This window comes from Athene cunicularia (genome assembly GCF_003259725.1).
Source record: "Athene cunicularia isolate RWA chromosome 3 unlocalized genomic scaffold, athCun1 chr3_part1, whole genome shotgun sequence".
In the NCBI taxonomy this organism is placed as follows: Eukaryota; Metazoa; Chordata; class Aves; order Strigiformes; family Strigidae; genus Athene; species Athene cunicularia.
In genome coordinates, this window is record NW_020799097.1 from 17,042,799 (window position 1) to 17,057,002 (window position 14,204).

The 14,204-nt window shown below is 38.0% G+C and overlaps 1 protein-coding gene across 3 annotated transcripts in view; it reads left to right on the forward strand.

Moving 5' to 3' along the window:
• Nucleotides 1-14,204, forward strand: part of KIDINS220 (kinase D interacting substrate 220) — a 77,625-nt gene that overhangs the window by 34,140 nt on the left and 29,281 nt on the right. For all 3 annotated transcript variants that reach the window (XM_026844094.1, XM_026844095.1, XM_026844096.1), the window contains exons 21-22: nucleotides 1,597-1,741; nucleotides 4,197-4,359. In XM_026844094.1, the coding sequence (XP_026699895.1) occupies nucleotides 1,597-1,741; nucleotides 4,197-4,359 (308 nt within the window). The remainder of the gene's footprint in view (nucleotides 1-1,596; nucleotides 1,742-4,196; nucleotides 4,360-14,204) is intronic.

Genomic DNA, 14,204 nt, shown 5'->3' on the forward strand with positions numbered 1-14,204 from the left:
GATTTTTGTGTATAATCCCATTATCACTTGATCACAGAATGTTGCAACGAGGGACAGTAATTGAGCAAATCAAGGAATTTAGAATATTACAGTACCAGACTTTTACTGCCACATCTCTACCACACTTTCTTTTTTGCTTTCTGTTGTGTTTTCCCATCTTTATGTGAAATTAGAAAGTGGTTGGATAAAAGGTATCTAGGACGTAGTGAAAAATCAATACAGTCTAAGGATTCTGAGGTATCTGAGCTGCCATAGGTAGAGACTTGGGAAGGTTTGTAGCAGAGGAACCTGATATTCACAAAATATCTCACTGTGTCATTCTGTTTTGCTCTCTCAGAATTAGCATGGAAGTGGAATGTGTAATTTACCAGTTCTTGGCTTATATGTAAATAATGTTCAACTGTTATACGGCTAAATCAAAATTAAATTCTGGAAAATTATTTCATGTCAATCTGTTGTGGTTTGAGCCAAGGGGGCAACTAAGCACCACACAGCCACTTGCTTACTCCTTCCCCTTCAGGTATGAGGAGAAGAAAATAAGCCAAAAGACAAGGACAAGAAGGGATGGCTCACCAGTTACGATCACAGGCAAAACCAAGACTCGTTAGGGGAAGAAAAAGAACATCAATTTAATTTAACCAGCACCACCACTTAATTTTCTAATCAGAGTAGGACAGTGAGAAATACAAACACATGTTAAAAACACCTTCCCCCCACCCCTCCCTTCTTCCTGGGCTCAGCTTTGTTCTGGATTTCTTTCCCTCCTCCCTGCCAGTGGCACAGGGGGTCAGAGGATGAGGGTTGTGGTCAGTTCATCACCTGTTGTCTGCTGCTCCTTCCTCCTCAGGGGGAGGACTACTCACACTCTTCCCCTGCTCCAGCGTGGGGTCTCTCTCATGTGAGAAAGTCTTCCACAAACTTTCCTCAATATGAGTCCCTCCCAAGGGGTGCAGCTCTTCATGAACTGCTCCAGTGTGGGTCCCTGCCACAGGTCACAGTCCTCCCAGTGAAAAACTGCATCAGCAGAGGCTTCCCTCAGAGTCCTGTCCTTCTTCAGGCGCAACCACCTGCTCCAGCGTGGGGTCCTCCACAGGCTGCAGGTGGGTGTCTGCTCCGCTGGTGACTGCCATGGGCTGCGGGGAGGACAGCCTGCTCTCTCACCACGGGCTGCAGGGGAGTCTGGGAGTCTCCACTCCAACATACCTTCTTCCCCCCCACCCCACCCCATTTTCTTTCACTGACCTCAGTGCTTGCACAGGTGTCTCCCTCACAACTCCAACTTCCCCTCCCAGGTTCTCCTTCTTAAATATGTTACCACGAGGTGCAACCACCATCCCTAATTGGCTCGGCCTTGGCCAGAGGCAGCTCTGACTTGGCACTGGGGGAGCTTTGAGAAGCTTCTCACAAGGGGCCACCTCTGTAGCCCCCTTCTCCACTCCCAAAAACCCCATCACACACACAAACCCAACACACAACTTCACAGATACATGATACACAAAGGTTTTAACTTTATAATTGAGTAAACCCGAAGTATTTAAAATACATTAAAGGTTTTGACACTGATCAGTATTCCTTGCTTTTTTGTTTCATTATCAGGATACTTACCGAAGACGCCAGATGCAACGTACCATTACCCGCCAGATGTCTTTTGATTTGACCAAGCTGTTGGTTACAGAGGATTGGTTCAGTGATATCAGTCCTCAGACCATGAGAAGATTGCTAAATATTGTTTCAGTGACGGGTAGGTGTAGCATGTTTGTGTATGGTAAACAGTGTTGTGTTTTGGTTGCTTGTAGTTACACTCAGACTTTTTAGTGTGTAAACTAAATTTACAAATTAGTCCATGTGTTGATTTTGAAAATCCTTCTGAAGCAAACTCTTTTAGGGTACAAGCAAAGATTATAGAGTATTCTATGTAGGATTAAAAAAAATAAAATTGAGATTGTTGTTTCATTATTTCTGTTGGGAAGCAAATGATTGTAGTCTACATTTTTAGGAAGTTTTATATTTTTAAATTTGAAGTGGGATAATAAAATACATTTTTCAACTTCATAATACTCTAATGTGAACAAAGCTTGTAATGCTGGTATCTTAAAAGGTAGACTGCAAGGCTAAACTAGGTGTGTATCCTTTACAATTTTGCTATGGGTATTTGGAGTCCTTCTTCCCTAAATGGTTGTCTGGGGCTGATGAAAGCATTTTTATGACCTGTGTTCCTTCAAAAAAATACAATCAAGCCATTGGTATCTTTGAGGTCTAAAAATTGGAAAAAAATGGAAAAAGACTTATGGAAGTCTAATAAAATCATGTTTCATGGAGTAAGTGAATGGAAAATTATTATTTGCTGTCTTTTCTGTTACAGACACTAAAAGGTACTGAATACCCTTACAGCTAACTGGTTCAGAACAAATTGAGTGACTTTTCACACTGTATGTAGTTAAGAGCCTAACTATGCAACAGTATGATATGGATGCAGGAAGTTTATGTGGATTCAGAAATAAATACCTGAAAAGTAAAATTCATCAAGTGCTAATAGAAATGAACCACAAATAACCAGGGACTGGAACAGCAAAAGAGAATATTATTTTTTCCCCAGGTTATGAAGCTTTTACATAAGCATTTGCTATCGTATGTGGCTTCTGGGCAACTTGGACTTTTACTCAGAACTGGCTTGGTCTTTAACCAGAAAAAAAATATCTTGGCAAGAGTTTGAGCTTAATTTCAGTATCCTTAACCTGTTTTTGTGTTGATGTGAAAGCCAATACCAGCTTTTACAAAAGGATTAATTTTTGTGTTTTCTCTGTTCCAGGCTTTGTATTCTGAATGTTTGATTAGCATGTGGACCCTTTTAGAAAACTGCCATTTTTTACCAGGTGCTAGTGAAACACGTTTTTTACTGTGAGGGTGACTAAGCACTGAAGCATATTGTCCAGGGAGGTTATGAAGTCTCCATCCTTAGAGATATTCAGAAGCCATCTGGACACAGTCCTGGCCAGCTGGCTCTGGGTGGTCCTGCTTGAGCTGGGGGTGTTGGACCAGATGAACTCCTGAGGGCCCTCCTAACCTCAACTATTCTGTGATTCTGTGAAACAATATTAACAGTTTCTAGGACTAACTGGAAAATGTATGGGATTCACAGATATGTCAAATGCATTGTCTTTAATACTTAAGAATATTTAATACTCTTTAGCACACATATTTAGCATATTGTTAGGTTCATTAGATAAGATAGGATGCAAACAAGAAGGTTAATTCAGGAGAACTTTTTGCCAATGGTAAACAAGGTTATTGGCTCATAAAATAATAATGAGTAGCATAATGATTGAAGGGACAGTAAACAGTTGTTCCTCTGCTTATGGCTGAGTTTAGGAAAGGACAACTAATGCTTTTAAAATTTGAAATATAGCTAGTTGAAAAATGTTGCATTTACTATACAGATGTTTCTGCTTTTGTTTTCTTTTGTTTCTGTTTTTTTATATCTAGTCTTGCATACAATTGTAGCTTCCCCATTGACCCATTAGATATCAGTGGTGCCTTTAAGAAGCAGTGTACCTTTGAGCTCTTCCCTAACAACAAATTGATCCTAGTTACAGCTCCCTACATTACACTTTGAGGAGGGTCTTGGAAGATGACATTAGTCCTATTCTCTGCATCTCCTGTGCTGTATAACTCTTTCCTGAATAAAACAGGTTACTTGTTTTCTATGCCACTTGGAACTGTTTTAATCCAAATTCCTGGTTTTGTGTAAAGGATCTCAGTAAATGGCAAGCAGTACTGCACTGTACAAGTGGAGAATGAAGTGAATATATCACCGTGTTTTGAAGGAAAAGAGTTCTGCTCTTGTTTTTTAGTTATTTCAACATTAATCAAATTATCACAAACTCTGGGTTATGTTAATGAAAATACAATCTCTAAAACTTCTTATTTCAGTAAGCCTAATAAAATTTGATTGCTAGGAAGACTGCAGTACAATCCTACCAATAATACTAGCAATAAAAGGTTATGCTAAATGACCTTCGTCATTTTTAGAAATATGACCTATGTCTTTCTGCAATAACATTTAATTCTTAAGGAAAAAAGTTCACAGATCAAGTTTAAGGACTTACATAGCTGTTACTTTGAGGGGAAGAAAAAAGATAGCTTTCAAAAGACAAAAAAATCCCCTGTGTTTGTTCCCTCCTTCCCTGTTACATTAGGTCGTTTATTGAGAGCTAATCAGATCACATTCAGTTGGGATAGACTGGCCAGTTGGATCAATCTCACAGAGCAGTGGCCATATAGAACATCATGGCTCATACTGCATCTTGAAGAGACTGAAGGTGTTCCAGATCAGCTGACTTTAAAAACCATCTATGAGAGGTAAGTGTTATTCTGGTAATGGTATGCACTTTCAGTGATTACAGAAGTGGTCATTATTAATGACTATTAGAATAACATGGCTTTCAAAGAGCTACCAAGTTGTAATCTAAAATTCTCACAATCTCACTTTCTTTTGTTAACTTCTGGAAACTTTCAAATTACTTTTGTTGCTATTTAATGCACCATGTATGAATGCATGCTTTGTCTGAAAAACAAAGAGAATTATACTGGAATTCTTTCCCTGATAGCTAGCTGTGCTTCTGTCTCTTGATACAATTTTCATCTCTACCTTGGCCAAGCTAGAAGTTGTTTGGGTTTTTTTCCTTGGTTAGAAATCTGAACTAAGATCTGCAAGAACTGCCTTTATTGGTAAAGATCTCTGAAGGTTTGGTGCTTAGCAAGTGTGCTTGAGGCTATGACAGTGCCTTGTGCTGCAGTTAAGGAATACGAAAGTGAAGCATGACTTTCTCCATTGCTGGTACAAGCTGCTGTCCAACAGAGCTGTCTAGGCATTGCAACTGAGAATAAATGGTCCCTGTGTTGTCAGTGAACATGCCTCTCCAGAACCTGGCTGTTTGTAAGAAAGGATTGTGACAAGTGACCTGATGACAGTGGGAGGAGTGGAACAGAAGGAATGTCACTGGGAGTTGGGCCTATAGGAAAAAATCAGAATCTGAGAATGAAAGTCAGTGAGAGGAAAGAAGGGTTTGACTTGTGTAGGAACAAACGAGATCAGGTGAAAAGAACAGGTGAAGTAAAGAGGGAAGACTGGGATTGATTGAACAAGTTTCCAGAAAAACTAGACTTTGCAGGGTCCAAGGAAAGAATAGAGAGGAGAATGAACTTGGACAGAAAATTTTGGGAAGGTGCCCTGCACTAAGAGTCAAGGAGTGGGAGAAGAACTGGATGAGGGTCTGGAATAGACTAGAAGTGATTGAAGTGTTGAGAATAGAATTAGAATTGATTGGGAAAGACTACAAGAGTGGATCATATTAGGAAGGGAAAGTTGAGGGGTTAATGTCTGAACACGGAGAACTGAGAAAGTAGAGGGACAAGGGTGCACTGGGCATGATGAGGCTGAGGATTGAAGATCCACAAAGAGGGCAAATAGTAGACTGGAGTGACTTCAAGTTAAATGGTTGTTGCTGAAGTATCAAACTTCAAAGGTAAATAAGTGCGTGATTAGAAAACACTTTTCTCTAGAGTGGGTCCAGTTTCCAAGTTTTGCATGTCCTCTGTGAGTGTAAGATACCTGTGAAATCATAAAGTAATGGGAACTCACCTCTCCATTTTGAGTTCACACAGCTATTGTCACATATTTATTTGATCAGGTAAGTAAAATAATTCAGAATCATCAGAGATTGCCTCTCCTATCATGTGTTCCAGTACTCCTGCTGTAGATATTTCTAACTTATCTTTATTTAGATATGCTGTATGTCATGTTTAATAATTTAATATTTTCAGCATTTATACAACAAACTCATTACAATCTTCGGATTATTAGCATCAGTAGTAACACATCACTTCAGAGTGATCTAAGTCCAAAGCTATCTTCAAGACATAACAATGTTTATGTTTTCTGATAAACCAGAGGTATTAGAGACCTGAATTGTTCTCACAAATGGGTACTAGTAATTCCAGTATAAACCAATGTTAAATCTGTAATAAATCAACATGAGGAGAAGGAAGGGACAATCACAACTGAATGTGAATGACTGACGGGTTCTGAATTATTTGCTAGTACAGACACTTGAGCTGTTGATAATTCAGTCCCAACTGGAGTGTGTCCGGGTTTGTTAGTTCAGGTGTGGAGAAGATTCACAAGTCCTGCGATGCTGTTCTGCCTCTTGCTATGCAAGTTGTGTTTGGGAGTAATACAGCCACTTGAGTGCTAATTCATAACTGACAGTTATAAATGTATAAATACAGGGTTTAAAATGGATCTGTAATGTGAAGTAACAGTGAGAAACCCTATACCATATATTGGACAAGGAAAGGTGATGATCTTTAAAGTAGAGCTGTTTGTATTCTACCTGCAATACCGGGAAAACAAGGAAAAGGAAATGAGAAACAACATTCAGGATTCTCTCTTTAGCAAAAAAATACCAACAAGATTATTTGATATGAAAATGATAAAGCTACAAGGCTGAGTTTCTTTGACTACTTAATCGTTTTAAAAAAAAAGGTTCATAATAATAAAATTGCCACATGCTCAGATGCTTGTCTTTCTCAGTCACTTCTGCTGAACCTTTGTAAGGAACTAAATATGTAACTCTACTGATGTAGTGACAAAGCTGAGATCTCATCTGTCTTGTGATTGGGGTGATCATCTTTACCGTATGCTGAATATGAAAAGCTCTGTGAACTCTTCTCTGGAATTATCTCATGTTCTAAAAATTCTGTTTTATCCAAAATAATCTCTTCTGTGTCATTGTTATTCTTTTTATCTACAACTGTTTGAAGTTATTTGGCTTGAATATCTGTTTCTGTATCAGTTCAAAGTAGAGTGTTTACTTTAGTTCCTCATCTAAAACTGCAGTTTCTGTTTTCTAAAGTTTTCTAGTCTATAAAGCATCTTTCCCATGTGGAATCCCATTAATAGATACCAGATTTTGATACTTTTATAGCCTCTGTTGCTGTACTGAGTTTGTCTTCCCTGCCTTTTATTCTGCAAAGATTTTTTTTTTTTTTTAATATTTCGGTACTTTAGAAAGGGAGCAAGAATATAATTTTCCTCGTATTGAATATTTTGTGTCAATCTATTTTTACTGTGACAGTGCAAATTCTTTGGTTATTTTTGGCTGCATTTCTGAACTCTTAAGTGAGTGGGGAGAGGGATCTGCTTGGACATCTCCCTTGGATGAAAGCTATCTTGTGGGTTCTGTGTTAAGTGTAGGAGTTAGATCACATTGTCCGTATAAGCAGAACGCTTTGATACTATAGTTACTTTCCCAGCTTTTAAAATGCCGGGTTAAAAATCTTGTGAATCACCAGTGAGAACCCTCCATTGCCTTCCTCTTAGCTGCTGCCTGTGTGGGGCAGAGGGTGAATGCAGTGGATCGATCTGTTACAGGCACCGTCAAGAGTTACCGTAGTCAGTTTGTGTGCGCGCTGAGTGTGGTAAGTGGTAATAAAACCTGTGTTGTTTTAGTGCTGTATCTTTGGAGGCACATTATAAGCAGCTCTGAGTATCAGTACCGCTGATGCTGCGGGGAGTGGGGTTCGGCGCAGGAGCGAGCCGCGGTGCCGGCGTGTGGGGCGGCGCTGTGCCGGCAGATGGCACTCGCAGGACGGCTGCCTGGCCTGCCTGGCTCCCACAGCCTCTGATCGCTTATTTGTCTTAACATAATTCTGTACTCATGTTTAACGTTAGTGATCTTTTTCGCTAGATGCTTTGTTTTTCAGTATTTCAAACAATAAGCAATACTTTCACAACATACAGAAAGTATAGTAAAATGGAAAAAAACAAGTAGTCAGGCATTAAGAAGTGAAAGAATCAAAATAGTCTGCAGTTAATTCCCTTCTATGCATGCATTAAGATACGTAATTTATATGGTCATATGCTATTTTGCCTCCGTAAGATTCCTGTCTTGTAATGTCCAGAATTTATTTTGCAAACTGTATAGACAGGCTATGTAGTAAAGGGGAGGGCCACTCTCTGTCACTTCTCGGTGCTGTCTGTTGTACTTGAAAAGAATGAAGTAGTAAGATTAAATTAAGACAGCTGAAAGCTGCTCTAGAACTATTTGTCAGAGTGTGTGACGCTGGACTATCATACGTTTTGCTTGGACGCTAATTTTGTCTCCTTTGGGAGGAGGTATCCAGTTTATGGTTCTGTAGGCTGATACTAGTAAGCTCTCTGTTCAGAGCTGTATCTGAAGGTAGTGGGAGCTCTGCTTTCAGTAGGTGGAGTACTCTGAAAAAACCCTGGATATCTCAACTTGGTTACTAAATAAATGTACCTGTATCTCTGTGCTTCAATTTGTTACTTTTTAAAAAAAGCTAACTAATACATTCTTATTGTGAAGGATTGTTGGGAAAGTAAGATTGTTTGGGAAAGTACTTTCCTATAGATAGTATGATGGGTATGAAGACAATATTGATGATTATGAAACCAGTTCTGTCAGGAGTTGTGTCTTACTGTATCATACTATGCAGAGATGGGAAAACCTATTGGATGTTAACACTGGTAATGTTTTCCCAGGGTCTTAAAAAAACCCCAAAAGACCACCAAAATTAGACTTCAGTTTGTGGTGCAGGCACACCTCTGTGAACAATCTTTATTTAGACTTCTCTCTTAGTAACAGGTAGAGACACTATGTAATTCTTTTATAGAGAGGAACAAGTCCATGCTTTGTAATTGTGTCAGACTTTGAAAATAGAAAAATGCTGAGTCTACATTGTTGGCTTTCCTTTCAGATTCTGGAGAAAAATGTCTTTACTCTTTTTACATCCTTAAACTGATTTGCTCTATCATCTCACTTCTATTCTCTCACTTCCAGCCTTTCTCTTTGCTGGTCTTGATCTTTTTTTGGGTTAGCTTTCAGTTGGTATACTTATTAGCTACCAGTATTTACTCCTTTGGGTTTGTGCTGCCTTTTCAAGTCATCTCTTATCTTTAGAATTTTCATCTCTCCTTGAAGGTTCAGCTTCTAATTCTGATTTCTTGTCTGTTGTGTTCTCCTTCCTCTTTTCTTTTTAGGTTGTTCTGTGGTCAAGCCCGCTATTGTCATTACTGACCTCTCCATCCTGGTCTACTTTAATTATTTTTTCAATTTTATTTACAATTGTGACATACTGTTAATACTCCTCCACATTTTTTGTATGTGTTCTCCATGTTGCTGTAAAGAGTCTTTCTAATGTCAGTTTTGTGTAATGCCAAAATGGTTTGCAGAAGTTGCAAAAAACAAGTTTTTAAAACCCTGAAGTGGAATAAAATACATGGGCTTCGTGTAAATGAAGTTATAAGAGAATTAAGTTGTCAGATTAAAGCAAGTCTCTGTTGAATGTTTGCAACTGATAGTTCTCAGATTTGTAAATTAGCCAGCCATGGGAAGTGCTCTCTTGTGAAAAATAAATGAAACATCTATGACACCAGAATAAATGTCAGTGCCAGATCTAAATAAATTGTATACTGCAAAAAGCTACCATGACTCTTACAGAGAGCAAATATGTTTCAAGAAACTGAATTCTCAACAGTTAATGAACATGTGAAGAAGGTAATGTAATATTTTGAAATTTAAGGAATTTTAAGCAAGATCTTGATCTAAGAACATGCAAATGTATTAAAATTTAAATAACAGGCAAGATTGCCTCAGGAAAACAAAAGAAGAAAGTGAAAGATAGGAATAATAGTCTCATGAGAAACTTTCAGGAAAAGTTTCCAGAGACAGTACTTGTGCTCGTTGACATACCTGTAAATGGTCTGGCAGAGGGAGATGATGTAATGTGGGGGTATAACCAGGACAGCTGTTTCACAGAGGGTTGTGGAAGTAGCTATGAATAAATTGCAGATCAAAGTCATGGTGGATATAGGTGTCATAGCATATTGGGGAGAATGATCTCATCTATAATCCTACTAGGGTAGTAAATGTGCTGTAGATCTGCATTGAGGAAAGAAATTCACAAATCATTGCTGATTTCTCTGAAAAAATACACTCAGTGTTCAGCAACAGTCAGGAAATGAAACTGTCTTTAGGAGTTATTATCAAAGCAGTGGAAAGAAGGAAGGTCTTGTGTTATACAAATCTGTAATGTATCTAAATTCTAAACACTTTGAGATTCTAGTCATCACATTTCAAAGGAGTTGTACCAAAGTAGAGAAGATATTAAAGAGGATGGGGAGAGCCCTAATCTCACTTCAGATTTTGCTGTGAATATCATCACTGTCCAATTTTCCATGCAGTGAGGAGTTCCACTTTTGCATGAATACTTTCTCCTTTCTTTTTTGGATTCTCAAGTCTTCCTCGGTGTGAGACATTTGAGTAATTTATTTCTTTTCCCCCAAGGCCTTAGTTTTTCATTTCAGTTTGAGACTCAGAGTTTTAGTCATCTTTGTTCCTTGATATTTTCTACTGCTTAAGGCTGTAGATTGCAGTGATTTGATATTGTCACCTTGTTGATTAAAAATCGTGCTATTAAAGATGATTGTGTGGGAGGGAATGTCTTCTCAGTCCCTTTCCTCATTAGGTTTACTCACTAAATGAGATAGTCTGCTGAACACATTTTATCTGTTTATATCCTTCTTATCACAGCAGAAACCAAAGTCTTCAGCACTTTGTCTACTGGGAGATGTTTCTAGAGTCACTAAAGTAATTTTGTAACCCTCTTGCCTACGGGCCTTTGTCCCTTCTGAAATCTGTAGGTGTTAGGGAGAGTTTCTGCATCTATGAGCTAACCAGTTCTCTTGTAGATATGGCAGATTTACCGCCTGTCCCTTCCTGTAATGGTTTAGGCCCTGCCGGGATTGGAGAACATGTTGCCGTTGCTCCTCCCCCACCCTCAGCCGGTCGGGCTGGAAGCTAGGCACAAACCCAGGCTGAAATAAGAAGAAATTTAATACAACAGTGTGATAAACAATCTGAACAACAACAGTAGCAATGATAACGACAATAAGCAACAATAATAGTGAACAAGACAAACGATATACAAAGAAATACCTCTAAATGGTCACAGAAACAGGTTCCCGCCACCAAGCCCGCCAAAGAGCAAGGTAAAAAAGGTTCTGCCCCTGGACCTGACACCAGCATGATATGAATAACTTGGCTGGGGATCCCTTCCCCCTCTCTCTCTGCTGGGGAAACCTTAACGCTATCCTAGCTGAACCAGGACACTTCCTAAAGCTGTTAGTAGCTGGACGTGTCTTCACTGCAAAAGTCTGTTCCATGTGTTAAGGTTTATAGAGTTGAAAGTGAAACTTCAGGCGTGTATAGGCTCCTTGAGTTCAAGAATGCAGTTCAGAAAATGACTGACTAAACTTTTAAACACTTGAAAAACTATGGATGTCTGAATTTTTACCCCCGAAATTCCTGCAACATCTACAGTTCGACTGGTGGGAATGCCCGGGATTGCTAATGCGAGGCCTAAGTTGAGTCTCAAGATGCTTACCTTGCATCTAGAGCCTGTTCAGTATCCTTAAGAGTCAGTAGTTGAAGCCCTTACAAAGCCTGAAGAAATAAATGTGATTTGAGCATGTTTGCAGCAGATGAAGTTTTGTACAAAACATAGCAGCAAAGCCTACTTTAATTTGAAGATAGATGTGTTTAAATCTGTTACACCAAGTGCTGGGGCAGGCTCTGTCATAAGTTGCAGGTACCTTCTAGTCCCGTTGAGCATGAGTTGTCCAGGCAGACATGGGAACTATAGTAAAGTTCCAGTTGGCCTTTGAAATGAAAATGGCAGGGAACACACTGCAGGCTACCAGGACAATTTAATGACCTACCTGTTATGGAGGACCCTTTGGAAAAAGAGTCAGTACAAAGTTGATTTCTTCATGGTCACATCTGGATACTATTGGGCTATAGCATTCACCCAGGAATTTGATAGATCCATGGTAAGTACTGTCCTCTTTCTCATGGGGTTAGGATCTAGATTTCATTTTTTTTCTGAATATAATTCTAGCCATTACCTGGTGAAACTTTGAGAATTGTAAGGCTGGTGTATCTGGGGAGATAGTTGTAAGAGAGACCATGACTCACTGTCTCTGTGCTTAAAGATACTCACTGGGGAGATGAGAGTGCTCCCCCCAGAACTGAATTTACAATTTGTTTAATAATACAAACTCAGGTATTCACACAATTTTCTATTCAAATGCATCCTACTTGGCTGATTTTAATGTTATTCTGTTTGTCATGCTTGATGTCATGAGGGAAAGTCCTACCTGTTGTTCTTTGCCCAGGCTTTGCTCAAACTGGGGTATTAAGACAGGGCTTATCAATTTTTTTATGAGGGTATCAGCAAATAGTTGTTGGTCTCTGAATTTCTTTGGGGTGCCTGTTCTTATATATTCACTCAAAATATTAGAACATGAAAGCTTGGCTCTGGATAGAAGAAACTCTCATGAGCCATCTGTTCAGATTAGGATCTCCACCCTTACTTGATCTCCTTGAAAACATGCTTTTTGGGAAGCTGAAGGAAACTGGAAATCAGGAATCTTAAATACTGATTTTGAAAAAAAAGATACATATCTTTAAGGATGAGAAAATGGTTGTGCTTTCCTTAGAGTTGTAAGTAACCATTATTTAAAAATTAACATATCACTTGGGTTTAGTTTAACCTTCTGCAATAAAGTATTTGTGCACGTATGTGTGCATGCCTACCTATGATGGATGTCAAATTGGATGGCAAAATGATGAGTCAAAGCAGAACACACCAAATTGAGAAGAGTAACATAATAGCTTTCTTTTATTCAGGATACTTTTGTGTGCGTGTGTGACTAAAGGATCTGAGACAGCCATAGCTTATTACTTTTTTTAATGCTTTTGCAACTCTTACACCATTCTGAAGAACAGTTTGTGGAAGACATCTGCTCTATCTGATTTATCAGTAATGGAAAGTGTCTGTGGCTCTTCATTTCTTCAGTTCTAGATGTTATCGTTCCAGTTGTTCCAGCACTGGTACATGATTTTGCTTGCTTTTTTCCCAGTCTTTCTACTGCTGTTACCTCTGTTTGTAAGCAACCACAGAAATAGTTCTCTCTGGTCATGTTAACCAGAGAAATACTTCATTTCAGGTTACTAGACAACTCATCCTGTGTTTCTCTTGTTTGGGCTTTTTTTGGGTTTGGGTTTTTTTTTTTCAGATTAAAAATGGTAAAAACTAACTTAGTTAGAAGTTGAACAGTAGTTGATTACTTTAGTTTGGAGTTCTATAGCGTAGTTTAATTGGTGCTGTGTTTTACTGATAAATTCGGATCTTTTGTGTGATATGCCCATGTGAATCAAATTAGGAAATCACTTAGGCAGATTAAAACATTTTTCTGTTTCACGTACAATTGAATACTTCTACTTCATTATTTACCACTTCAATTTATGAACGTGAATTTACAGCATACTAAAAATACCACCAAGTTATAAATGATATTAAATTATTAAAGAAATTGATTTCATAAAAAAAAAATCAGAAAATAGTATTCTGTAGCACTAGTAGTAAAATTTATTTTTCCCCATATAAAGGCTCATTTATTTTTATAGCAATTTGATGACACATCTGCTTGCTTTATTCAGCTGAAAAGAAAATGTTGGTTCTTGGTGTTTTGTAAAATTACTTTGTTAAATTATTTTCGAAATCGTTCAACTTTTAACAAATGACATTTGATACTAACATTGGAAAGCAATTTCAGCTAATTAAGTAGATCCTTCTATAAACCATTGGAACATTAAGATGACAAACTGTTCATTCAGGATTATTTTAATTGGTACAATTATTGTAATTTTGTTGCAATTATGTGTTGAGCTAAAAGCTTTTGTCTAAATCATTTGAGGGTTTTTTGTTAATATACATAAGTAAGAAGAAAAGAAGTAAAATAAAAACTGAAGATAAGCATTATCTGTCTACTTTTTCATTACAGTGCTTTAGACAAGTATCTATTAAATTATTCTTTTTTAAATGTATGTTGCATGTTTTCAGCAAATCTCTAGCAATGTTAAAATTGAACAAGAACATTTGAAATGTAACTTTTCTGGAAGGTTATTATGTTAATTCCAATTTTGACACTGTTTGAATACTTTTTAATAGAAAGGGTAAAATTAACTTTTAAGGGATTTGTGAGTTTTATAAAATCTATTGATGTATTAATTTAAGAAGTGTAGCTTTTTAGTGATTATAGAAATTAAAAATGAAAAGCT